Source organism: Mustela putorius, unplaced genomic scaffold (genome assembly GCF_011764305.1).
Source record: "Mustela putorius furo isolate JIRA1106 unplaced genomic scaffold, ASM1176430v1.1 tig00003899_pilon_pilon_pilon, whole genome shotgun sequence".
Taxonomy (NCBI): Eukaryota; Metazoa; Chordata; class Mammalia; order Carnivora; family Mustelidae; genus Mustela; species Mustela putorius.
In genome coordinates, this window is record NW_025422048.1 from 1,489,947 (window position 1) to 1,514,188 (window position 24,242).

Here is a 24,242-nt window from a genome sequence, read left to right on the forward strand (position 1 = left end):
CACCCTACATACTCACGCACACATGCATTCGTACACAGGCTCACACAACTGATATTGGTGGCAACTGGCGCAGGAACCGGAACGGTCCCGTTGCTGGCTGGGCTCTCTAAGCTTCTAGAAGAGGGACGGGGAGAGGGGTGGGGCCCAGCTGAAGTAGCCGCCTTGGCTGTCCCGCCCTGGTCCCCCAGCTGCCACTGCCGCCTCTGGGGTGGACGGGCCGCCCGAGGGAGCGTCGGGCAGAGCCCGGAGGGGCAGGCGTGCTGGGGCCGGGGTTGGGGGGGGACACAGCTGCAGCGGGCATGGGGCGGGGGCGCGGTGGGCAGGGCCTGGGAAGCAGCGTGCGTACCAGCTCCGTTGGGGGGGGTGGTGGGGGGGGAGGCATCTATTTTTGGTGGGGTTGTGGTATTTTTGGCATTTTATTAAAAATGGAAAAAGTTATTTTAGTTAGCACTCGTGGTGCTTCCTCCCACTCCCCCCCCCCCGGCAGACCCCAAAAGTGTCAGGGAAAGGCAAGCCCCCCCCGGGAGGGGTGGGGGGGCTAAAGCAGGGGCTGCTATGGCTACAAGAGGGTGAGCTGGTGATGGGAGCCAGGGCGCCTGTCACATGACGCTCTCCACCACCACCACCTTGCTGCTCTCGGACACTGGGGTCAGGGTGGTCAGGCCCCTGACATCCGAGTCCTGAGCTCTATACTCCAAGTGGTGGAGGCCCCACACAGGCTGCGTCAGGTGCTGCCAGCGCTGCAGGGGAGAGGGACACGTTGTTGAGTCCCTGGGCGATGGCCCGGGGAGGGGGGGGGGGGGGGGGGGGGGGGGGGGAGAGTGGGGGAGGTGCCCATGCTAGCCCTCGGCCTCTGTCCACTTCCCACCAGCGGCCACTGGTAGGGGACCAAGGGGACCCTCCTCCCATGGGTACTGACCACACGCCCCACTCTCTGTACCAGGGAAAGGGGTGAGGCGAAGGGACAGACCCGTCTTCCCCCCAAGGGAAGGGGCCCCCCTCAGGCCCCGGAGGGTCTGCCTGCCTTCCTCCACCCCCTCCCCTGAGCTGGCCCCACAGACTCCCAGCGCCGGTCCGTCCTAGCGGGCGGGAGAACGGGCGCTTGGGACAGGGACGGAATGCCCTGAGCGGGTGCGAGGCAGGGAGTGGAGTCAAGGAGAGGCGGGCCGGGCGACTGACCTCAGCCATGGTCCCCTTGGCTCTGAGGAGGCAGCCCAGGAGGTGGAGGGGCACACACAGCATGGAGGAGAGCGCGAAGCCCCAGCCCATGGCCTCGCCCCACCACGGGTACACGTAGGTGTTGTTGTAGACCAGCGGCTTGTAGTACACCACGTTGAAGGTGAAGATGCCCTGCGGGTGAGAACCCCGAACCCCGGCTCTCAGCCGCGGGAGGGCCCTCGGCGTCCCTCCCCCTGCCCAGCCTCCCCTGGCGCTTACCATGCAGACCAGTGGGGTGAAGAAGGACCAGCACCATTTCATCCAGGGGCAAGGTCGGTACCCGATCATGCAGGCCACGTCATCCATGAAACCGGTCTGCTCCTGGGGTGGGTAGGGCACGAGGGCTGGAGCTAGAGACCCCACCTCCCCTGCAGGCCACGCCCCCTCCCCCCACCGGGCCCCCGCAGACCTACCGTACACCCAGGCGACCACCACGCACTCCCCAAAGGCCTGCCAGAGCAGGGTCGTGCCGCTGGCCGAGTAGTAGTCAAACAGCTGGAAGACATACATCCCGCCCTGGGGACAGAGCCGGGTCAGGGGAAGTGGCCGCTGGATGGAAGCTGCGGGGGGGGGGGGGGGGTGGGAGCCCTTGCCCAGCCCCCACTCACATCAGTCACCATGGAGAGGTCGATGACAAAGCAGAGGGCACAGCAGAGGGCCACAGAGATTTCCCTTTGGAAACGGAAGTAGTAGGAGGCCGGGAGGAGGTCGAGCAGGCCAGTGACGAAGCCTTCCACACCTACAAACTGTGGCCAGGCGCTGAGGCCACGCCCCTCCCCCCTCCCTGCTGGCCAGCTCCCCTCCCCCAGTGCCCACCCATCGCCCCCCCACCCCCAGTTCTGTCACCCCTGGCAAACCTGGCTGTCTAGGCCGAGCAGCAGCAGCATGAAGAAAAACAGGGCAGCCCAGAGCGGGGCCACAGGCATCAGCGTGACGGCCCGGGGGTAGGCGATGAAGGCCAGGCCTGGCCCTGAAGGGGAAGGGGCAGGGTTCAGACCACGGTCATCGGTCGGTCGTCGGTCACCGTCGCTTGCCTTCCTCATCCCCCCTTCCCAAAGGGGTGGAGAACGCCAGAGCATCTCCTGGCCAAGGGCCCTGCCCTGCCTCTCCGGTCAAGGTGCTGCCGGGTGTCACTCGAGCCTCTAGGGGTGGGTCGTCTGACTTGGCCTCCCGGCCTCTTGATTCCAGCCGCTACTGCGGTCACAGGTCCCCGTGAAGCCCGGAAAGGCCCTCCTCTGGCAGAGGGGAGGGGCGGTGGGCTTGCGTGGTGCCGTTGGCCTCGCAGAAGGGGAGGGGCCTGCGCCAAGGCCCTGGGGCCGGGTGGACAGGAGCTCAAGGCTCCGCGGGGCCTGGCCCACGTGGCTCCCGCTGTGAGCCCGCCGGGCCTCCCTCTGGCCCAGAGGGACACGGCAAGTTCGGGGACCGTTTCGTTTCGTTTCTTCCGGCTCCCAGGATGTCCCCTGGCGCCTGTCTGCGAGTGCGGTGTGCCGGAAGGCCCAGGGGTCGGGCCGGGCCAGGCCTTGGAGGGGGGGGGGCTTTACCTGACTCCGCCACCTTGGAGATGTGCACGCCCTGCTCTGCGGCCATGAAGCCCAAGATGGAGAAGACCACGAAGCCAGCGAAGAAGCTGGTCCCGCTGTTGATGAGAGCCAGGATGATGGCGTCCCTGGGGGCAGAGGAACGGTGGTCAGGCTGCCTGCTGCCCACGGGAGGGGTGGGGGGGCAGGGGGCGGGGGGGGGGGCACCTACTTGTAACAGTTGTTGTTGTTGAAACGGTTGTAGCTGCCCAGCGCCGTCAGGGCCCCCAGGCCGATGGCATAGGAGAAGAAAATCTGGGTCCCGGCATCTATCCACACCTGTGGGGGGGCCGGCCAAGGGAGGATGTGAGGGGCCCTGCGGCCCGGCCCATGCCCCCCACCCCACTCCACCACACCTCACCCTCACCTGAGGGGACCCCAGCTTCGACCAGTCAGGCTTGAGATAGTAGATGATGCCGTCCAAGGCGCCGGGCAGCAGCACCCCCCGCACCAGGAGCACGACGAGGACCACGTAGGGGAATGTTGCGGTGAAGTACACGATCTGGGGGACCGGGCGGCTCAGAGGGGCCCTGCGGCACCCGCCTCCCCCTCGGGGCCCCCAGCTCGGCAGGATGGCCAAGCAGGCCACACTGCCCCCTCGACGGCAGGCTGCTCCCAAGCCGGGGGGGGGGGGGGTCGGCCAGCAGCCCCCCTTCTGCTCCTCAAAGCCTCGGCTCCTCCCCGGGGAAGCTCTGCACCCGGGCTGGAGCGGGAGCAGCTCCACGGCCAGCACAGGCCAGCGGCGGACGGAGGGGAGAGGCAGGGCGCGGGAGAGCAGCCGGGGGGGGGGGCACAGCTCGCGCCCCCCGGCCCCCGACAGCACGTCACTCTGCAGAGAGGCCCAGTCTGGTAGTCGGGGCTGGACCCCGCCGGCCAGAGAGCGACACGGGCCCCCATGACTGCTGCCTCCCGTCCACGCTGAGCAGAGCAGGACCGGCGGGCAAGGGAGAGCTATAGCCTGGGAGCCCCCCGCCCCCAACCAGGGCCAGCACAAGGGAGTGAGGAATAGAGAGAAAGCGGGGCAGTCGCGATGTCCCGACGCAGCAAGGGGCAGGGGCTGCCTGGGCTTCTCCCCACCTCAGGAGGAAGAAGGTGGGGGGGGGGGCGCTCCAGGCATGGGCGGGGGGGGGGGGGGGGTTGGAAGGGTGGGGGGGTCCATCCAGGCAGGGGTGGAGGAGTTCGGAGGTGGGAGCGGCCGATCCAGGCCTGGGCGGGGGAGTCTGGAGGGGCGGGGAGGACGGTCCAAGCAAGGGTGGAGGAGTTTGGAGGTGGGGGGGGCACGATCCAGGCCTGGGCGGGGGAGTCTGGAGGGGCGGGGAGGACAATCCTGGCATGGGCGGGGGATTCTGGAGGGCAGGAGGGCGGTCCCGGCACCGGTGGGAATGGAGCAGTCTGGACTCAAGGACCTGCTCCGCGCTCAGGCCGCGGCCCTGGCCCCTCCCGTCCCCTCCCGTCGCAGCGGCTGTCCCTGGCAGAGCCCGCCCTTCTCTCCCCCGTGGCCCACCGTGGCCGTGCTGCCCCCAGCCCGGCCGTCACCTCCAGCCCTGCGGGGGCCTCCGGCCGTACCTTTCCCGTGGACTTGACCCCCTTCCAGACGCAGAAGTAGACCAGCACCCAGCAGGCCAGCAGACACAGGGTCACCTCCCAGTTGAGGGCCCCTGGCACCTCCAGCCCCCCGGAGAGCCGCAAGACTTTGTTCCTGGGGGAGGGAGAGCCCGTGAGCGCGGGACCAGCAGAGGGTGAAGTGAGTGGGCGCTGCCCCAGGGGTGGTGTTCCCCGTCCGCCCTGTCGCCCTCCGGTCCTCCCGGGCACCTGGGCCCCACCCAAGCCTGCAGCCTAGAGGCCTGGAGGTACTACCGTTTTTGAGTCTGAAGCCCAGGAGTCCCTGGCCAGAGGTGGGAGGGCTGGCAGCCGGGCCCCAGGGCACCCTCAGCCTGCAGCGGGGTGGTCCCCCCTCCCTGACTGGCAGGCACAATGGAGCTGATGCCTGGGACTGAGAAATGGTGAAGGAACAAGGCTCATCTGTTCCAGCTCCTCTAGAGACTGAGCTGGGGACTCCCTGAAGACAGGCAGGCCTGGGGTGACCCTGCTCTGCGTCCCTGGCGCTGTCCTCCCTCCCCCCCGAGAGGCGCAGACTCCGGCCCTGTGTGCCGCCCAGAGACAGGGACCGGTAGAGCCTGGCCCGGAGGCACCTGACTCACTCCCAGAACTCGATGACAGGGGACCGGCGGTCAGCAAGCTGGTCACATGTGAGGTTGGCCAGGCTGGCATTGGCACAGTCTTCATGGCGGAAGATCTCCACACAGTCTGGGGTGTTCCAGGTATGGCCGCAGGTGGCCCAGGGCAGCGTGGTGGTGAAGGACTTGACCAGGTAGTAGAAGCCCCAGGCCAGCACCATGATGTAGTAGGTGTTGCAGTAGAAGACGATGACCATGGAGGCGTAGCCCAGGCCTGGGAAGGAGAGGGGTTTCTGCGCGGGCTCTTTAGCCATTCCCCCCATCTACCCTCCCAGGCTCAGAGAAGGCTCCAGAGCACAGCTGAGAAGATCTGGTGGGAGGCTGGCCGGGAGTGGGAGGAAAGCAGATGCAGAGAGCACCCCCCGCCCCTCCCTCGTGTGAGGGTCCGACCCCGGGACACTCCCCCGTCTTCATCTGTCCCTGCTGCTCGCTTCACCTGCACCCTCCCTCCAGCCCTCCCCTCTTGCCCCAATCCAAGCAGGAACATCCCGCATATTCCCTAGCCTCACACACCTGTCCCCTTCTCTTGGGTCCCACTGCCACCATGGATGGTTCAAGGAGGGCCAAGCCTCCACCTGGGTCCCCAGTGGCCTCCAGTACTCAGCAGCTGGGGACTTTCTGGTGACCTGGGGCCATATGGGAGACAGTCCCCCTCTCAGCAGGAAACCTTGGCCAATCCCTCTGCTTCTCTGAGCCCTGGCTTCCTTAGGGTCCTCCTAGGGCCTGGAGAGACTGGGGGTACACTACCCACATGCAGAAGGAGCTCTCAAGTGACCTTTGCCAGTGGTTCTTCTCTTCAAACCCTGAACTCCATGGCTTCCAGCCAACCTCCTGAGGCTGGCCCTCTGGCCTTCGGGGAACAGGCGCTGGGCGGTGTCTCGTGCTGTCACCTCCCACACCCTCCACTCAGCCCCTGGAGTCCTGCTGGGCCTGTGTGTCCTGGCCTCAGTGGAGAGGCCAACCCCCGACTCCAGTCCGCATCTGCCCAAGGTCACTGAGTGGTCTGCAGGCCCTCCAGCTTTCCCCTCATGACTTGGGGGACACCAGTGGGACCCAGGCCTGGTGCCAAGGTAGGACAGTATTTCTCAAGAGGGTGGCAGCTTTGCCCTTGTAGGGGGAGGGGTGACCAGCCTGGGGCTGCTCACCTTTGAACAGGGGGCAGATGTTCCAGACGTTGATGCTGCCGGCCTTCATGAACTGGCCCAGCGAGATCTCCAAGAAGAAAATGGGGATTCCTCCAACCAGAGCGATCAGGACATAAGGGATAAGGAATACACCTGGGGGAGGGAAGCACAGGGTGGGTGCTCACACAGGGCAGCCCAGCAGCCCCAGGTTGGCCCCTGGGGAGGTCAAGGTGGGGCCAACTCTGGGCCCCACCCTGGCCCCATCATAACTTCCCACTGGGTGAATCAGTGCAGGGGTGGCCACTGACTCAGAGGTGTGAGGTGAACAGCCTTGAGAAGGGGGCTGGAGTTGTCGGGAGGGCTGTGGTGGTCCCTGGGTCCTTCGAGCTCCGTTTCTTGGGTTGGGGGGCCCTATACCCACAAGGGTTCTGGGCCCACAGTCACCTGGGGTGACCTAACAGGCATGGAGGACACATACCCCCTCGTGTCGCACTTCCCCGTTTGCTAGGCAGCACAGGGAAGAACGGTGCATTCATGTGCATGTGTGTGCGCGCGCTGTGGCTGGCACTCAGGCCTGGGGGCCTGTCTGGCTTGGGCAAGGACAGGGAACCCCAAGCTTTCTCTGCACCCCAGCACCCACCAGCTGCCTGCAAGTGTGAAGGTCTGCAGAAGAGGGTGTGGGACAGTCCTTTACCAGGGGGTGCAGGGGGTGTCTGGAGAGGTCAGTGATCAAGGACAGGGGAGACGAAGTGCAGTACAACAAGCTCTGGTGAGCCTGGCCCTGGAGGTGGTCGGCATGTCAGGGCAAGAGACCGCAGGCCAGTGGTGAGGGGTCGGGAGCAGGGCAGCGGCAGCCCCTGTCTCCTCCCGTTTCCTCTCCAGGCCCACTGCCACTGCCCCTGCCCAGCTTTGCAGTGCTCCGAAGTCGGGTCTGGCTGCAGCTTGCCTGGCTCCTGGTCCCAGCATCCTTCTTGTGTGTGACCTTGGGCCAAGGCCTTCGCTCTGGGCCTCAGTTTCCCACCCATCATTCAGTCACTAGGGCTTCCACCCAACCTCAGTGGTGCTTTTCAGTCACAGGACACAAGGGTGCCTATCGCTGTTACTAGGCTGGGCTGGGGCCGGGGCATGGGGCGTGCGCGCAGTGTGTCCAGCGGCGGCGCCGGGCGGCCCAGGCCGCAGACTACCCAAGCCTGGCTCAGGCACCCAGTGTTCCAGGCCCAGGCTGGAGGGGAGGGGAGGGGAGGGGAGGGGAGGGCAGGAGGGGGGAGGGGAGGGGAGAGGAGGGGAGGGGAGGGGAATGAGGGGAAGAGAAGAGGGGAAGGGAAGGGAGGGGACAGGAGCGGGCAGGGGGAGGGACAGAGTAGCCCATTGTGTGTGTGTGTGTTCGTGTGTGCACACGTGGGGGCCCCCGCACAATGTGCCACTTGTGTGCCTGACCAGCGGGGGCAGCCTGGGCTCCTCACCTCTGGGAGCCACCCCGGGGGGCAGGCTTCGCCTTCCCACCTCAGTGACCAATCGCTCTGGGGCCCCTGCACCCGGAGTCTGGGGGGAGGCCGTGCTGGGGCTTCAGCGGCAGGCTCGCTGGCCCCCTCCCCCCACACACTGCCAGGCACATGACCGGCTAGGGGGGTGGAGACCGCCAGCCCGGGCCACCCGGCGGCAGCGTCGAGCTAGGGGCGGCCTCCGGCACCTAGTACCCCAGACTTCGGCCCTGCGCCCCAGTGGGGCTGGTCGCCGGCCGGGCGGGGGGTGGGGTGGGTGGTGGTCGGGGGTCCCGGTCTGGACAGAGCGGGGTCGGGGCGGGGGCGCTCACCTCCGCCGTTCTTGTAGCACAGGTAGGGGAAGCGCCACACGTTGCCCAGGCCCACGGCGAAGCCCACGCACGACATGATGAAGTCCATCTGGCGCGTCCAGGTCTCACGCGGTGGCACGGCCAGGCGGCCGCCAGGAGCCCCCAGGCCCGCGGGGCCGTCGCTCTTGGCCGGGGCCCCGTCGGGCCCGGGCGCAATCAAGGGGCCCTTCTTCTCGTCGCCGGACACGCTGTAGATTCCGTTCTCGGCGCTCTTCTTCGCCATGGCCCCGGCGGGCCGCACGGCCGGGCCGGGGGGCGCGGCGGCTCGCGGGGGCGGGCGGACGGGCGGACGGGCGGGCGGCGGCGGGGGGGGGCGCCGGTGGCGCGAGGGGGGGCCCCGAAGGCGCGGGCCCGCCGGGGGCCGGGGGGCGGCCGGGCCGGGGGTCGGGGAGGCGGGGCGGCGCGGTCAGAAGCAGTCCACGAAGCACTTGAAAGTGAGCCTGAAGAATCTCATGTGTGTCGGGGGCCCGGGGGCGCGCGGGCGGCGGCGGGGCCCGGCCGGGCGGCGGCGGCGGCGGCTCCCGAGACTCCTGCCCGCGGCTCGGGCGGCGGCGGCGGCTCGCCGGGCCCGAGATTCAATCTAGCGGGGCGCGGGCGGCATCGGGCGCCCACGGTCTCCAAGCGGCGGCCGGAGCAGGGGCCTGCGGCCCGCGCCCCCCGCCCCGGCCCGGCTCGCCCGCTGCTCCGGCGGCGGTGGCGGTGGCGGTTGCGGCGACGGCGGCGACGGCGGCGACGACAACGACGAAGGCGACGGCGGCGACGGATTGCCCGGGCGCGCTCGCCCCTCCTTCCCGGCGGCGGCGGCTCTAGCCGCTCTCAGGGCCCCAGCGGGCTCAGCGACTCGCCACCGCGCTCCGACCGTCCCTCTCTTCCCCGGGCCGCTCGGCGGCTGCTTAAGAACCGACTCCAGGGTGATGTCACTGTCGCCCCACCCCCACGACCAGGCTGGTCCCCCTCCCCCCTCGTCCCGCCCTCCGCGTCACTCCGCCCACCTCCTCCTTCCCTCCTCCTTCCCTCCTCCCGAGGAGAAGACGCCACTCCAGCGGGAAGCCGAATGGCTGCTACCTGGGGCGCCGGCGGGTACCACCTCCCCAGGGACCGCGCCGCGCCTGACCGCAGCTTCACCTAGGCCTGGCCGCCGCCCAGACCGACCCTGCTGACCTACCCTTCATGGTTCTAGCAAAGCCACTGCCCTGGCTGCCCTCCAGCCAGCGTCGGCCCCCAGCCTCTTCTCCTCTGTCCTTCGAGTCCCTGCTGTCTCCCTGAACCTTCTCCTGACTCCCAGCGAGGTCCTGGGCCAGTGTTGGGTACCAAGGCCTACAGCTTCCCGGCTCCCTGCGCCAAAGGGGCAGGGACTGCGCTCAGCTGGCAGGCAAAGGAGAGGCTGAACCTCCAGGTGTGCTGGGGGAGGGGAATTTTGCCAGAAGCACCCCGGCCTGCTTCCTCCTGGCTTTCCACGAAGGAACCCTGGAAGCTGGAGGTCGGGGGCCCAGCCCTTGGGATGACAGGTCTCAATAGATCTTGGTGGCCAGAGACAAGCCTGCCTGGCAAAGCTACACTTGGTCCCCAAGGAGGGGTGGTAGGGACCCTTGCTAGCTCCAGCCTCCTGCCACACTAGCAGGAGATACTGGCACCAACAGGGGAAGGCTGCCCCCTGGTGCCGGTCGGGGGCACAGACCCTCCCCCTAAGGCCTCAGCTGGGAGGCCCCAGCTCCCCACCTGCAGAGTTTCTCTCCCCAGGGCCAGTCCCGCCTCCCTAGCACTGGTGTTCAGCAGCTTCCCCACCAGCAGCGCAGGAGAGCCAAGAGTAGCCTTGGCATGGGGAAGGAAGGGGTCACTGTCCTGGTGTGGATGTGAAGTGAGCCCCCAACCCCCAACCGGTCCCAGACTTTGATCACCAGGCTGTTGTCCCCAGATGGCTCATCCCGTTAAGCTAAACCCTCAGCCATCCAGCGGCTTTAGGAAGAAAAGCAATTCTGGCTCGAGCCAGATTGAGCTTGCTGGATGAGGGAGGGGCAGCAGCTCCACCCCAGACTGTTAGAAGAGGCCCTGGGGGCCTTTGTGGGAGGCCCGCGGGGTGGCCGGTGCTTAAGTTGTGTAGGGACGCGGGGGGGGGGGTGCGTAGGGACCCTCAGGGCAGCAGGGCTGCACTGCTCCTCAGAAGACTCTAACTAGAGATTTCTCTGGCCCAGTCTGAGTGAGGCTGGTCTGGAGACAGAGAGGCCACAGAGAAGTACGTGACCCCTAGATGGCCAGGAGAAAGGGGGGGCACCTGGGGAGCAAGGACTAAGGGGAACCGCAGTAAACCGCGGAGGGAAGAGGAGCCCAGGAAGTAGGCTGAGGGTCTGGTCCCCAGTCGAGGCAGGGCGGGGCGGGGCGGATGGGGTGGAGGTCACACACGGCCCTGCCGAGCGGGGAGGGGGGAAGTGCGGACGTGGCCGGTGTCGGCGACGCTTTCGAGACTAAGATCTTGCTCGCCAAGGGTCGCGGTGGGGAGAGAAGGCGGTGGCTGGAGAAGGACCTGGGCAGGCGGGGGCACTTTAGGGAAGTGGATTAATTGCAGGGAGCGCCGAGGGAGAAAAGGGCCTTCAGGAGCCAAGGGTGGGGACTCTTCTTTCCCCCCGGGGGGGGGGGCAGGTTCAAAGGCCAGTGGCAGAACTGTGAAGGAGCTGCCCCTTCGGGGAGCCTACTGCTGCCTCTGTGGGGTCAGAGGCTGCTGGGACTGGGGGTGGCTGGGCTGGAGGCTGGGAATGGCCTGTGTGAGCTCTAGGACTCCTAGGACCGAGGCCCCCACCGCTCCAGGGGGGCCTTCACGAGTGTCTCTAGACACATATAGGCCTCCATATCTGGTGGGTACAATAGGCCGCCAGACCAGACTTGGCAAGGCTGCACCTTCCCCCCTCCCCCACTCCAGTCTTCCTCCAGCAGGTAATGATGCCACTTGTCCCAAGAGGTGAGGCAGAGGTGGTGGTGGGGGGGGGCATCCTCACCAGAGCCGCGCTGCCTCCCGCAGGCGGCCAAGGCGAGCTGGGCTTCTGCGTGGCCGGAAGTTCACGGACCCAGCTTCACCTCTGGCTGGGATGAATTGGCAGGAGGTGTCCAAAGTGGGAGCTGGGAGCCGGCACTCTGGCCTCTGGTGTGCTGACCCAAGCAGCCTCTGGCGGCGTCTGAGTTGATGAAGAGGGCCGGGGCAGCTCCCACGGAACGCTGACCACCAGAGGAGATCAAGAGCAGAGGCATCTTCGGCCCTCCGTGGGTTCTCCGGGCTTTGCAGACGTCCATCTTGCCACCCTCCCCTCCCCGGGATAAGTGGGGTGGTGAAGGCCAGGAGGCTGCCTGCCAGGGTCTGGTGTTCCCTGCTCCTGGAGGTGGGGGGGGGGAGTGGGCGGGGCCTCTCCCTAAGGCGGGTCCCATCCCCCCCCCAGCAGAAGGCATGGAGGGCCCCCCCAGAGCCCGGTTAGGCTGGGGTTGGACGAGGGGGAGGGGAGAAGGAGAGAGCTGGGGGGAGGGCAGGGAGGCCTGGGGGTTCCAGCTGGGGGTCAGACCCGGTGCCTGCAGTAAGTGAGGCTGCGGGGCTCGCAGGGTCTCCATGGCCTGGGTTGAGGGGGGGCGGCTGAGTGGGTGCATGGAGGGGAGGACACGCCACCCTGGGGTGGCCTGTTATCCCTGTTATCCCTGGAGGACCTTGGCGGCTGGAGCTAGGGTCGGGGCCCAAGGAGCTTTGGCATTAGAATTAGCTCGGGACACCGTGAAGGGCTGTGTGCTTGCAACAGCTGGGGACAGGAGAGTGGCTTGAGGCCATCCCCAGGGCTGGGGACTGGAGGCTTGGGAGAGTCCCCAGCGCCCAGGAGGGGCAACCTGGCTGCTTCGATTCTGACCTCAGGGTGGCTGGCTGGGTCCTTCTTTCCAGCCATTCTCTTGGCTCCGGTGGAAGACCCTGCAGGCAAACCATTCCCAGACAGCAACCGAAACTATCCCCTCCGGCAGAGGGACTGCCCGGAGCCAGGGAGACTCCGCTCAAAAGTGACTCCAAGGATATGATCTCCTTCACTGCCCACCGGCTCATACCCACTCACCTTTGCCTCACATTTTCCTTACATAGACCTGGAAGTATTTTTGGCATTTTGGAAAGAGTCTTTGAGATGCTAGTCTGCTCTCTTCCTGGTGTTGGCCTCCCCCAAATAAACTGCTTTCCTCTTTCACCAACACCTGTTTCTCTGTCTTGGGGTTTGTGACCTCTGGGACTCCCGAGCCAGGTGCCCCTGCAGCCCGGTGCCCCGACCGCACACTCTGTTACAATAATCAACCGGTACTGCACCTTGTGATTAACCAAAGTCCATAGTCTTAAGTCGGGTTTCCTCGGCTTACTCGAATGTCCTTTCCCATGACATCCTAGCCGGGCTGCCTGCTCTGAACGTGACTCACCACTGTCCACGTCAACCTCGGTCACCTGGCTGGAGTCACGTTTGGTCTTGGGTTATCTCCACTTTCAACTGAATCTCTGCCTTGCCAATCTATCCTTTTTGGAAGGAAATCACTGTGTGCAGCTCACACTTGAAGAGTAAATTATTTAGAATTTTCTGCACAGAGTTTGTTTCCCCCCCTCCCATTTATTTATTGGATCATTTATTTATAATAGCTGAAGTTTATTTTATTTTATTTTATTTATTTATTTTAAAGATTTTATTTATTCATTAGACAAAGATTACAAGTAGGCAGAGAGGCAGGCGGGGGGTGGGAAGCGGAGAGGGGGAAGCAGGCTCCCCGCTGAGCAGAGGACCCTGGGATCACGACCTGAGCTGAAGGCAGAGGCTTAACCCACTGAGCCACCCCGGCATCCCCAAATTTATTTTGTACTGCTTTGTTATGTTGCTCAAATTGTCCCATCTTTGATAGCTGGGTGCTCTTCCCGTGGGCTCCCGTGTTCCTTTTTCATGCCCCCATCACTCTGTGTTTGAGAGCAAGAGAGAGCGCATGAGGAGCACACTTCCCTTCCTTACTTTCTGGCATTATAAACAGCTTCCGGCTCATCCTGCATATTTCGTGTCCCAGCGCTAGACTGAGCCATTTCTCCGAGGAGCCCTTTATAAAAGAAAGCTGTTAAAAACCATGGTCTTGGCTCTCCTGTGCTTATTGTTGCTGGTGTGTTATAGCTTCTAGGCTCTTTTTGCTGATGGAGCAAGGAAATTTATGTGTATCCTAACACATATCTATAAACATACCTATAGATTATGTCTACATATATAACAGATTGGTCAATGTAATATATAGTTAGATACAGTCTGTGCGTCTCCAGTACACATTCCATACGCACATTTTGTATATATACAAGCGTCTGTATATTAAGGTAAACATCATCAGCTCTGACCCATCACCACGTGGATCATTCCAGCACCTCCCTCCTCTAGCATCATCCCACTCAAACAGTGGGAAAGCGGGCTCCTAGCATCTGCCTTCCATTTACTTAATTGTTTAATTCCAGTGTGCATGCAGAGTGGTTTCGGAATTGTTAACTCTTCCCCTTGCAGGGAACAACGTTGTCAACTAGAGTTGACAATTCCGAGACCACCCTGCGCGATCACCGGCCCTTTGCCCCGGCCCCCCTCAGTGGAATGCTGTCGTACACTTGCCATATGCCTAGATTGTTTGTGCCCGGTTGGCCTTCCTTCCTGAGATCCCCCAGTTTCCTAAAGGATTATTTTTACATTTGCAGATGTTAGGCTCTGCTCTTCCTGCTGTTTGCTTCTCTGAGTTGTGACTTATCCAGGGTCTCCCCCATCACAGCTCTGCACAGAGTAGCCTCACGGCCCTGAACGTCTCCTGGGCTTCCGGGGTCAGACATTACCCCCCTCTCTCAAGCCCCCGGCCACTGTCCATCTGATTACTCCATCTACAGTATTGCCTTTTCTGGAATGTTGTACAAAGGGCCTCATGCACCATGTAGCTGTTTTCAGAGTGACTGTATGTATTCAAGATCCGTTCTTTTCTTCTGGCTTCATAGCGCTTCCACTGTCTGGATGGGCCACACGGTTTTGTTGTTGTTGTTGTTTTTAAGGTTTATTTATTTATTTATTTATCTATCTATTTGAGAGAGAGAGAGAGAGAGAGAGAGAGAAAGGAGGGGCAAAAGGAGAGGGGGAGAGAGAATCTCAAGCAGACTCCCAACTGAGGGGGGAGCCCGAACCCAGGACCCTGAGATCATGACCCGAGTGGAAGGGAGATGCTTAATGACTGAGCCACCCAGACACCCCTTAAATTCCATTTCTTATGATTAGACAAGCAGGTAAGGTGGGGCTCCTGGAACCTTCTTGAGTGAACTGGGTGGATAACCGGGGAAGGTAGATGGGAACAGGAAGTGGAGGGACCCTCTCAGACTTGCCAACTTTTGAACAGAGACACGCGGGGGCTGAGTTCTGGAAAGATGATTTTGAAAAACCTCTTCCTGTCCTGTGGATCCTCTTACAAAACCTTGCGTCCCACCAGGGCCCACAGACCCCTGCGGAGAGAGCTTCGGCAGGCTGTCCCTGGGCCCTGGGGCTCTATGAAAGCCCTGCAGCACTGGCCCGTATGGATGTGCTCCTGTCAACAGCCAAGACACCTGTTCCCCTATCCCTGGCGGGCCTAGACGCCCTAGGAGGAGGGCCAGAACCGAGATGGGATCGGATGGGAAGAATCCACTCACGGTTGGGATGAAAGGTTGAGTTCAGTCACCCCGCACGTGTTTCCATGAGCTGGGTGGGCAGAGACAATTTCTGGGAGTGGAGGTACTGATGGGGCAGACAAGGCAGAGAAGGTCGGTTTGCAATGACAGATCTTCTGTAGACGGGGCAGGCCCAGTGATGTATTAGAGACGGGGCTGAGTGGGCAGGGCAGGCCTATTTGAGGAGGTGAACCTGGAGCTGAGACTTGATAGAGTGAGGGAGCAAGCCAAGCAGATAGCTGAGTGAATAGCATTCCAGGCAGAGAGGTAGTGAGTGCAAGGGCTGTGGGGGTAGGTGCAAAGGCCATGGGGCAGGTGCATGTGTGGTGTGTTTGAGGGCCAGTTAGGAAGCCGGTGTGGTTGGAGTTGGTCTGAGCTAGTTGCGCAAGGGGGAAAGTGGGTGAAAAGGGGCCAGGGCAATGACAGGGAAGGCCACTGTAAGGACTTGTGCTTCAACTCCTGCTGGCATGGAGAGCTGCGGGAGGGTCTGGAGGCCGGGGGAAGTGGTCTCAATATAGGAAATGCTCTAGCTGCTCAGGGGGAAGAGACTGTGGGTAGGAGTGGGGAAGGATGGGGTTAGAGGCAGAAGGAGCCCAGTGGGGAGGCTGCTGCTGTCCTCCATTTGAGTGCTGATGGGGGAGCTCAGGCCAGGGTGATGGAAATGCCAGTAGCAGGGTTGGAGCTAGGGAAGAGACCTCAAGGCAGGCAGAGAGCCGTGTCAACAGGTGGGTGAAGAGACATCCGGGTGGAGCACACCGGTGGTGCAAAGGCCCTGGGGCTGGCCCAGTCAGGCCCCATAGGGAACGGAGCCGGCAGGAACTGGCATGAATGAGTCGGAGGGGAGGCGGTGCCCGCCCGCACTGGCGGATTGCCTTACAAGGCGCCCTGCAGCGCGGAGGCCTCGCTCGGCCATCGCCGGCTCAGTCGCCTGCGGCCGGCGGGGGCGCGCGCGGAGGGGGCGGGTCCGGCGGGGCGCGGGCGGGGGGCTCGGCGCGGCGGCCACTGCGCGAGGCGACGCAGCGGTTTCGGCTCCAGGTCCGCACCCGGCGCTCCTCAGCGCGGATGCGCGCGGGCGGGGGTGCGTGGGATTCCGGGCCGCGGTCGCCGCAGCCCCCGCGCGTCCCCGCGCACACCTGTCAAGCCCGGCGCGGCCCACGCAGCTCGAGACGTGGGAGGCCGAGGCTGCCGAATCCCTCCCGCCCCGAGGCGCCCAGGGCCAGGCTGCGCTTGGGCAGCAGCGTGGGTGGCCGTGGCGGTGGCAGGCGGCTGGGCACGGGGGTCGCAGGTGCATCTCAGGAGGGTTGGTGGCCTGAGTGGCGCGTGCCTGTGAGCGCCGGGCCGTGGGTGGCAGGTCTAGGCCTGGGGGTAGGGGGGGAGGTGTCTGTGGGCGCTGTGGATGGTGGTGGGCCTGGAGGGAATGGGGTGGGGGTGTTCGGAGCCTTCTGGAAGGAGGCCGATCGCGGCTGACTCGCTTGTGCGGAGGCAGAGGGGGTGTCTGGGTGCTGATCGCCGTCGGGGTGCCAGGGTGGGGGGCACCGGATGGTGGCCTCGTGTCTGGGAGGGGAGGAGTGTATGCGGTGGCCTCGCTGGGAGTCGCCCACCTGGGAGTGCGGACCTGGGCGGTGGGGGAGGGGAAAGATGTATCCGGGCTGGGGGTGGTTTCGGTGTTTTTCAGCGGGTAGCTGAGAGTGGCTTCGCCCAGGGGGCCTCCCTCCATCTCTCCCCGACCCCCCGCAGACATGCTGCTGCTCAAGAAACAGACGGAAGACATCAGCAGCGTCTATGAGATCCGGGAGAAGCTCGGCTCGTGAGTGTGTGTGTGTGTGTGTGTGTGTCAGCGAATGTGTGTCAATGGATGTGCTGTGTGTGTGTCAGTGACTGAGTGGGGGCCGGTTGTGTGGCGCGGGACTGGGAGGACCTTCCCCACCCCTTCCCCCTCCTTTCCTGCTCTTTGCCTCCCCCCTCCCCCTCTCCGCCTCAGGGGCGCCTTCTCTGAGGTGATGCTGGCCCAGGAGCGGGGCTCCTCACACCTTGTTGCCCTCAAGTGCATCCCCAAGAAGGCCCTTCGAGGCAAGGAGGCCCTGGTGGAGAACGAGATCGCAGTGCTCCGCAGGTGTGAGCCAGAAGCTGGCCAGCCTGCCGGTGGCTCAAGGCCAGCGTCCAGGGGTGCGGGTGCGGGTGGGGCTGGGGGGCTGGGGAGAGCGCCCTGCCTTTTCTGCGGCCCCAGGAACACCTGGCCTGGGGCTCTGCCTTGCTGGACAGGACAGGGGTTGCCTGTGGTAGGGAAGGGAGGCAGAGGAGGGAGGAAGAGAAGAGAGAGGAAGGCTTTCCCAGCGCAGGGGCTAGGGGTAGGACAAAGCCCTCCTGGACCCTGAGGGGCCCAGTGGGGGCCGTCATGGCCCATCAGGGCCTGTCTCTTGCCATTGCAGGGTCAGCCACCCCAACATCGTGGCTCTGGAGGACGTCCACGAGAGCCCTTCCCACCTCTACCTGGCCATGGAGCTGTGAGGAGGGCAGGGGCCGGCTGGGGTGGCCGGGGCTGGGTGGGGAGTGGGGGCCCGATGGGCCGGGATGGGGAGTGGGGGCCCGATCATTGAGCTCGCACTCCTCGCAGGGTGACAGGGGGCGAGCTGTTTGACCGCATCATGGAGCGTGGCTCCTACACGGAGAAAGACGCCAGCCACTTGGTGGGCCAGGTCCTCGGGGCCGTCTCCTACCTGCACAGCCTGGGCATCGTGCATCGAGACCTCAAGGTGCCTGCCCTCTGGCTGCCGGCCGGGGCCTTGCCCAGCCTCCCTGTGCACCAAGGGTCTGGGGGACTGGACGGTGCCCCGTACCAGGGGCCGCGCCAGGGCTGACCTGGTACTTTCTCTGGTGTGTCACAGCCTGAAAACCTCCTCTACGCCACGCCCTTTGAGGACTCCAAAATCATGGTCTCCGACTTCGGCCTCTCCAAAATCCAGGCTGGCAACATGCTGGGCACTGCCTGTGGGACCCCGGGATATGTGGGTCAGTGAGCGGGGCACTCTGAGGCTCGTGGGGGGACTGGGAGCGGTATGGGGCACCGCGGGGAGCCACATACCGGGCCCAGGGGCGGTGTTGGGTCATTCCCAGGGTTAGGCAGGTCGAGCCCGGCAGCACTGAAGGCATGGCGTGTGGGCGTGCGGGCACGCGTCCCTCTGTCTCTGACCCCCAGCCCCGGAGCTCTTGGAGCAGAAACCCTACGGGAAGGCTGTGGATGTGTGGGCCCTGGGTGTCATTTCCTACATCCTGTGAGTGACCCCTGGGAAGGCTCCTCTTCTGCCTGCCTGCTCTCTGCTGGGTTGTGGGGGGGGCTGGGCAGCCGGGTGATCCATGTGTGGGCGCCAGGCTGTGTGGGTACCCCCCCTTCTACGACGAGAGCGACCCTGAACTCTTCAGCCAGATCCTGAGGGCCAGCTACGAGTTTGACTCTCCCTTTTGGGATGACATCTCAGAATCAGGTGAACTTGAAGCTGGCCCTGAGCTCAGGGGTGGGGGTGGCGGAGGGGGTGCGGACGGGCTGGGCTGATCCGACCTCCCCCACTACAGCCAAAGACTTCATTCGGCACCTTCTGGAGCGAGATCCCCAGAAGAGGTTCACCTGCCAGCAGGCTTTACAGCATCTTTGGTGAGTGGGACCCATGCCAACCTGTCCCGGGGCCAGAGGGACCACACCCTCAGAGCCTCCCCCACCCGCCCCCCGCTGACCCTTGGCCTCACCCTAGGATCTCGGGGGATGCAGCCTTTGACAAGGACATCCTGGGCTCAGTCAGTGAGCAGATCCAGAAGAATTTTGCCAGGACCCACTGGAAGGTCAGTGTGGGGACGGGTCTGTGGACCCGGGTCGAGGCTGCCCCCCCATCCCCGCCCCTCAGGGGGCTAGCCTGGGCTGCCAATGGCCTCTGTGGTCCTCAAATTCTTGGGGCTAGGGCCAGGGCGTGGCCTGACACCCCTCTATCCCCACAGCGAGCGTTCAACGCCACCTCCTTCCTGCGCCACATCCGCAAGCTGGGCCAGAGCCCTGAGGGCGAGGAGGCGTCGGAGCGGAGGGTGGCCCGCCACAGCCACCCTGGCTTCCAGTCTGGCCAGCCCCCCAAGTGGTGATGCCCAGGTGTGCGAGTGTGGGCCCTGTACCTGCTAGGAGCTGACTCCTGAGTGAACTTGGAAGGAGGTGGGCTCCGGGTGCCCAAGAACTAAGCAGGGCAGACCCCACAGAGCAGAGGGGCCAGTGCAGACAGTGGAGGCAGAGGGGAAGGAGCCAACAGGAAGGAGATGAAGGAGGAGAAGCAGATGATAGAGGCCAGTGGGGGCTGGGGACCGAGGGGACCGTGAGGAGCTACGAGGTGCTCGCTGCTGAGACCCAGTGGGCACTGCTGCTAAGAGCCTTGCCTGGGAGCAGGTGGTGTGGGGCAGGCTGGGGGCCCCTCCTGACCATCTCCTTTCCCGTGCTTCTCTGTCCCCCTCCCCCCCAGGCAGACGCTGTGGCCAAGTGCGTTGACTTCTGGATCCCCTTCCCATGGGTGGCCCCTTCCAGACCGCTTTCCTCACCCCCAGGACCCTGGGCTGGCCTCTGCTGGAGTTCGAGATGTGTGGGTGTGGTGCACAGCACTGGGGCAGGAGTGGAACTCCCCTCTGCCCTCTGTGCCTAGGGGCTGATGGGTTGCGTGCACAGGGACACACAGGGATGCCCTCCACTGTCACCACCACACCCCCTCTCGGAGCCAAGGTGGCTTCCAGGGGTAGTTCCTCCCACACGCCGCTCTGTGCTTTGCTGACTGTGGTGGTCCCGCTTTGTGTCGTGGCCCTCCAGCCCCCTCCAGTTTTCCCCGAATCAATAAAGACAGACAGAGCAATGGGCCAGTAGTGAGCTGGAGGGAGGGGAAGGGACAGGGACGGGGGATGCTTGTGGAGGGGATGATGTCACCTGTGGGAAGGAAGCCAAGGAGGCAGGCCCACTGCCCACAGGACCCCAGCACGTGACCTCACCCACAGCCACCTGAGTGTCGGTTCCCTCCCACCTTGGCATGCAACCTCCCAGGGGTTCAAGATTTTCCAAAGTGCCAGCAGGAGGCGGCCTGGCCGGCCAGCCACCCTAGCAGTCAGCCCACCATGTGGCTTTGGCTCCTTGGGAGAAAATGGAGGCGGCTCAAGCCTTGTGGGCGGCCAAACTGGGATCTGAGGAGTGCCATCTCCGGTTCCCTGGGAATGGGCTGCAGGGCCGGGCTGGAAAGGGCTCACGGGGAAGTGGAGGCCCAGTGGAGCCTGGAGGGTGACCCGAGCCCTGGGCTGTCTCCTCCATTCCTTCCCGCACCTTTCCATGGCCCTGGCCCAACAGAGAGCATTTCCAGCCGGCACCTCCTGTGCAAAAGGCACCCCGGCGCCAGAAGGTGGACTGGGAGCTCCGTGGCCAGGAGAAGGCCCCAGCGAGGGCTCAACACCTGTCTTGTCCTGTGGCTTGGAGCCCATGTGCTCCAGGGCGGGGGAGGGGAGGGCTCGATGCTCCTGGGACGATGCTCCTGGGACGGGGCACTGGCGCAGACACCCGGGCTGGGCTGGTGATGGCTTCTGGTGGGAATAGCAGAGGCTAGTCCTCTGGTCTGCATGGCCTTTGCGCCTGGGAACCCCATTCTGACTGGGCCGGGCTCCAGAGTCCTGCCTTCTGAGACCATGAGCCTCTCCTGGCCCTGCCAGGCCTTCCTCCTCCCTCATTAGGGAGGACCCCTAGGGCCACAGTAGTCCTGACTGTAGTCCTAACCCACTGTAGTCCTGACCAGAGCAGAGTTCTGGGCATGCTCGTCTCCCCTTCTTCCCCACTGCAGGGGATACGGATCCTTGTCGATCTTTGGGACCTCGGGGGAGCCAGTGAGGCCCAAGCAGGGCTGGCTGGGGCGGGCTGCGGCAGTGTTTGGGGTTGGACCCAGGGGGCCTGGCTTCCACTGAGAAGAGCAGCCAGGCACCGCATGCCTGCGGGGAGCGGGGAATGCACACACCCGCTCCTTCCCAGGCATGCACACCCGCACACCCATCTGTACCTTCCTTCTCCTAGCTTCTTCCTGCCCACTTCCTGCGCTCTACTGCCCTGTGCATGGCTCCCATGGGCCCCTTGTCATCTCCTGTCCCAACACGTAGTGTCTTTGCACTGGACACCTGGGCCTCTGCTTTGTGCCAGCTGCTGGGCCCAGCATGCCAGGTGCCTGCCCTCGGGCAGGAGGCCCTGGGATGGAGGCGGTTAGCTTACTCGGATGATAGGAGTGACCTGCGAGGGGAACGTCGTGTGCGGGCTGCTCAGGGAGCCGGGAGCCCGAGCGCCAGAGCCGGCCTTCCAGGAGTCGCGCTGGGTCCGAGACCGCTAGACCCGCAGCTTCGCCCGACCCAACTGGGGTGCAATTTGGCCTCCGACCAGAAGGCGGCGCCACGATCACATCTAAAAACATCCGTCAAGCCTCCCGGTTCTTCACTACTTGTGGCCGCTTCTCAAAACCATTCCTCTCCCCGCCCCCCGCTGCCCTCCTCCCCACTGCCCCCCCCTCCCCAAATCGGGCCCTGGTGAAGTCCTCACTTGGGGGATAAGCCCGTCCCTTCCCATCTGAGAGTCCGGAGATAGGGGGGCCGCCAGGGCAGGCAGGGGCGGCATCCTTCTTCCACTCATCAGAGGGGGAGAGCATGGGGGGATGTCGAGGGAGCTTGTTGGTAGGGGAGTGCGGGCTCTGTGAGAGCATTTCGCGTTTAGGGGACCGCGGGTGAGAGGCCCAGAAGGGTGAGAGCCGGACTTTAGTCTGTGAGCCGCGGTGAGCCACTGGCCAGCAGCTGGCGCTGAGCCTGGACGGCTGGAAGAGTTGGGCACTGCGAGTGGGGAGCGGGATCCAGGGGCCTCTTCCCGGCTGCCAGGGACCAGTCAGGAAGCGAAAAGAAGCAGGAAGCGAGTGCCCTGGTTGTGGACCACGCAGGGTGGGTCCCATACTCTGTCTTGGAGCGAAGCTGTGGGTGGCAGCGTTTCTGGACATGGGGACAGGGATCCTGAGAGGGGTTGCGGTGGGGGGTCCTGGGAGCTCTTCGGGAGCCTGTGGTGAGCGGGGCCGGCAACCAAGGAGGTGGGTTTGGGTCCATTTACCAAGAAGGGTTCAGTGGGGTGGGTTTGGGAAAGAGATGAGGGCGGTTTGGGGGGTTGCGAGGTGGAGGTGCCTGAAGGGGCACCAAAACAGAGCAAAAGAGACTGTTTCTGAACCTTCTCTGCAGACCCGGAGCGAACATCATGTTGGGCCTTGCGGGGTGCCGGGTGCCAGGCCCTCTTTCACAGAGCATCCTATGTGTAAACTCAAGCCTCTCCTTGTCATCTCCGCTTTACATGTGGGGAAACTAAGGCACAGAGAAGTCAAATGGCCCCACAGCCTTCTTTTATTTTAGAGAGTTAGTCTCCAAAGTGATTCAGAATTCAACGAAATTTCTTTTTTTAAAAAAATTTATTTATTTGACAGACAGAGATCACAAGGAGGCAGAGAGACGGAAGAGGAAGCAGGCTCCCCGCTGAGCAGAGAGCCCAATGCGGGGCTCGATCCCAGGACCCTGAGATCACGACCTGAGCCGAAAGCAGAGGCTTTAACCCACTGAGCCACCCAGGCGCCCCCAGCCTTCTCCTGCTTGACTGCTTCTGTGCAAATGAGGGGCGCTCACCGGGAACATGAGGGTGTGTGGGGACGTGGGGGAGGACGGGGGATTCTTCACCCTTCTCTGGGCGAGTGCGTGTGGTCAGTGTGAGGAAAAAGGGGGAGCCCCAGGCCTTGGTTCCATTTCTTTACATTCTCTGGGAAATGGGAACCTGGAGGTCTTCCGCGGGCCAGAGCTGCAGCGTGCGGTCTGAGCCCCAGAAGGACCTCTCTGGAGTTTGGTGTGACAGATGGGGAGGGGCTGGTGGCAGGGACACAGGTCTGGGGAGGGCCGCATGGAGGGGAGAGGGCCTGTGCCCAGGGAGCTGAAGGGGGACTGGAAAGGTGGAGATCACTTGTCATGGGCTAAACGGAGGGCGAAGGGGGGAAGGAGTCAACCCCAGGAGTGAAATGGGCTTATTCACGAGATGAGATGGCGGAGCAGACAGGACTCAGCCCTTCCTGCCCCCAACTCGGTGGCGCGTGGCCACGGCAAGCATGTTCCCTCCCCTCCAGCTGAGTCCAGGCAGCCCTGCCTCCATCCCTGGCTTCTCAGGTGCGCAAGCCATGACGGGCGAAGTGTTTGGGAAATAACAAACGACCCACTTTGGTTGATGGGGGCTGTTGTGACCAGTGGCTAGAGCTTGGCCTGGAAAGGGAACTTTCTCAAGAGGGCGCTGGGGAGCCATTGGAGGGTGATGACAGGATTAGATTTTTCCTTTGAGAGGTTTCCAGGATTTTTCAACCCTATCTGGCCTTTTGTGATAAATGTAACAACCTCATCTCCAGATCTCATCTCCAGGCCCCATGGAGATTTAAAAAAAATTTTTTTAGAGGGAGACACAGAGTGCACACCTGCTTGCGTGCACGGGTGCGGGGGGAGCGGCAAACGGAGGGGAGAGAATCCCAGCAGGGCGCCCCCTCGGCTCGGGGGCTGATGCGGGGCTCGATCCCACGACCTCCGGATCATGACGCAAGCCAAAATCAAGAATTGGATGCTCAACCGGCGGAGCCACCCGGGCACCCCTAGGCCCCATGGACTTGCTGATAGTTTCTGTCATTTTCAGGGGAGCCAAGCCTGCCACACATGATGCCCCAAGAAGAGGCCTGATGGCTCTTTCTCAGTCTGTTCTTACAGTTCCTTTAACGATGGCTTTATGTATTTTTAAGTTGGGTTATTAAGTACAGATGAGTTTGGAGTTGCTACATATTACAGGAAGTGGAATATTTGATCAAAATCTGGCGGCATGCATTAGTAATACTGTAATGCTTTTGCCTTACGGTCTACTTTGCCTGATAACTCTCTTTTGGTTAATATTTTTTTCTGGCATATCTTGTTTAATCCTTTTCCTTTCAGATTTAGAATTTGCTTTATTTTATGGAGATATAATTCACATGTTGTAAAATTCATCCTTTAAAATGTACAATGTATTGGTTTTTAGTATATTTACAAAAGTGTGCATCCTTCACTGCGATCTAATTCAAACACATTTTCATCACCGCCCCCCAAATCATTACTGGCCACTCCCCATTTTCCCCAACGCCCCTACTCCCCCACCACTGATCTACATTCTGTCTCCATGGATTTGGTAGGCTGGTATTTCACATAAATGCAATCATACAACATGTGACCCTTTGTGTTTGGCTTCTTAGGTCTAGCACAGTGTTTTTGAGGTCTTCTGTGTTATAGCGTGTAAGAGTACTTCGTTTCCTTTTTATAACTGAAGTATGTTCCCCCGTGCGGGTAGACCACATTTTGTTAATCCATGTGGACATCTGTGTTGTTTCCACCTTTCGGCTACTGTGACTGATGCTGCCATGATCACTTTGATGCAGGTTTTTCTATTGACATATATTTTCAGTTATGTTA

At 63.0% G+C, this 24,242-nt stretch overlaps 2 protein-coding genes across 8 annotated transcripts; one reads left to right on the forward strand and one right to left on the reverse strand.

The window, feature by feature from the left end:
• Positions 1 to 406: 406 nt before the first annotated feature.
• On the reverse strand, positions 407 to 8,895 carry SLC6A8 (solute carrier family 6 member 8). Its single transcript, XM_045068218.1, has 12 exons — positions 7,970 to 8,895; positions 6,178 to 6,309; positions 4,997 to 5,246; positions 4,362 to 4,494; positions 3,163 to 3,297; positions 2,968 to 3,074; positions 2,760 to 2,884; positions 2,076 to 2,188; positions 1,827 to 1,964; positions 1,438 to 1,734; positions 1,180 to 1,350; positions 407 to 740 (listed from the first exon to the last, which is right to left on the reverse strand). Exons 1-12 carry the CDS (start codon positions 8,229 to 8,231, stop codon positions 600 to 602), a joined length of 2,004 nt encoding a protein of 667 aa, XP_044924153.1. The 5' UTR covers positions 8,232 to 8,895; the 3' UTR covers positions 407 to 599.
• A 6,763-nt stretch (positions 8,896 to 15,658) lies between these two features.
• On the forward strand, positions 15,659 to 19,582 carry PNCK (pregnancy up-regulated nonubiquitous CaM kinase). 7 transcript variants are annotated; one of them, XM_045068168.1, is made up of 12 exons: positions 15,659 to 15,743; positions 16,446 to 16,515; positions 16,690 to 16,821; positions 17,138 to 17,212; positions 17,323 to 17,461; positions 17,594 to 17,717; positions 17,905 to 17,980; positions 18,078 to 18,190; positions 18,279 to 18,357; positions 18,455 to 18,542; positions 18,696 to 18,840; positions 19,202 to 19,582. In XM_045068168.1, exons 2-11 carry the CDS (start codon positions 16,448 to 16,450, stop codon positions 18,831 to 18,833), a joined length of 1,032 nt encoding a protein of 343 aa, XP_044924103.1. In that variant the 5' UTR covers positions 15,659 to 15,743; positions 16,446 to 16,447; the 3' UTR covers positions 18,834 to 18,840; positions 19,202 to 19,582. The 7 variants fall into 7 exon arrangements, with proteins under 7 accessions (XP_044924103.1, XP_044924102.1, XP_044924101.1 ...); XM_045068167.1 differs by having other exon boundaries at positions 15,678 to 15,743; positions 16,384 to 16,515; XM_004779320.3 differs by lacking the exon at positions 15,659 to 15,743 and adding an exon at positions 15,750 to 15,993.
• Positions 19,583 to 24,242: the final 4,660 nt, after the last annotated feature.

What these genes read in the sequence shown, in the direction of transcription:
- PNCK (XM_004779320.3), top strand. Translation starts at nt 15,771, where the DNA reads ATGCGCGCGGGCGGGGGTGCGTGGGATTCCGGGCCGCGGTCGCCGCAG. An exon ending in TCGTGCATCGAGACCTCAAG is followed by an intron (nt 17,462 to 17,593) that starts GTGCCTGCCCTC and finishes GGTGTGTCACAG; the next exon opens with CCTGAAAACCTCCTCTACGC. An exon ending in TGGGACCCCGGGATATGTGG is followed by an intron (nt 17,718 to 17,904) that starts GTCAGTGAGCGG and finishes TCTGACCCCCAG; the next exon opens with CCCCGGAGCTCTTGGAGCAG.
- SLC6A8 (XM_045068218.1), bottom strand. Translation starts at nt 8,231, where the DNA reads ATGGCGAAGAAGAGCGCCGAGAACGGAATCTACAGCGTGTCCGGCGAC. An exon ending in GTGCTACAAGAACGGCGGAG is followed by an intron (nt 6,310 to 7,969) that starts GTGAGCGCCCCC and finishes TCCCTCCCCCAG; the next exon opens with GTGTATTCCTTATCCCTTAT. An exon ending in CCTGTCATCGAGTTCTGGGA is followed by an intron (nt 4,495 to 4,996) that starts GTGAGTCAGGTG and finishes TCCCTCCCCCAG; the next exon opens with GAACAAAGTCTTGCGGCTCT.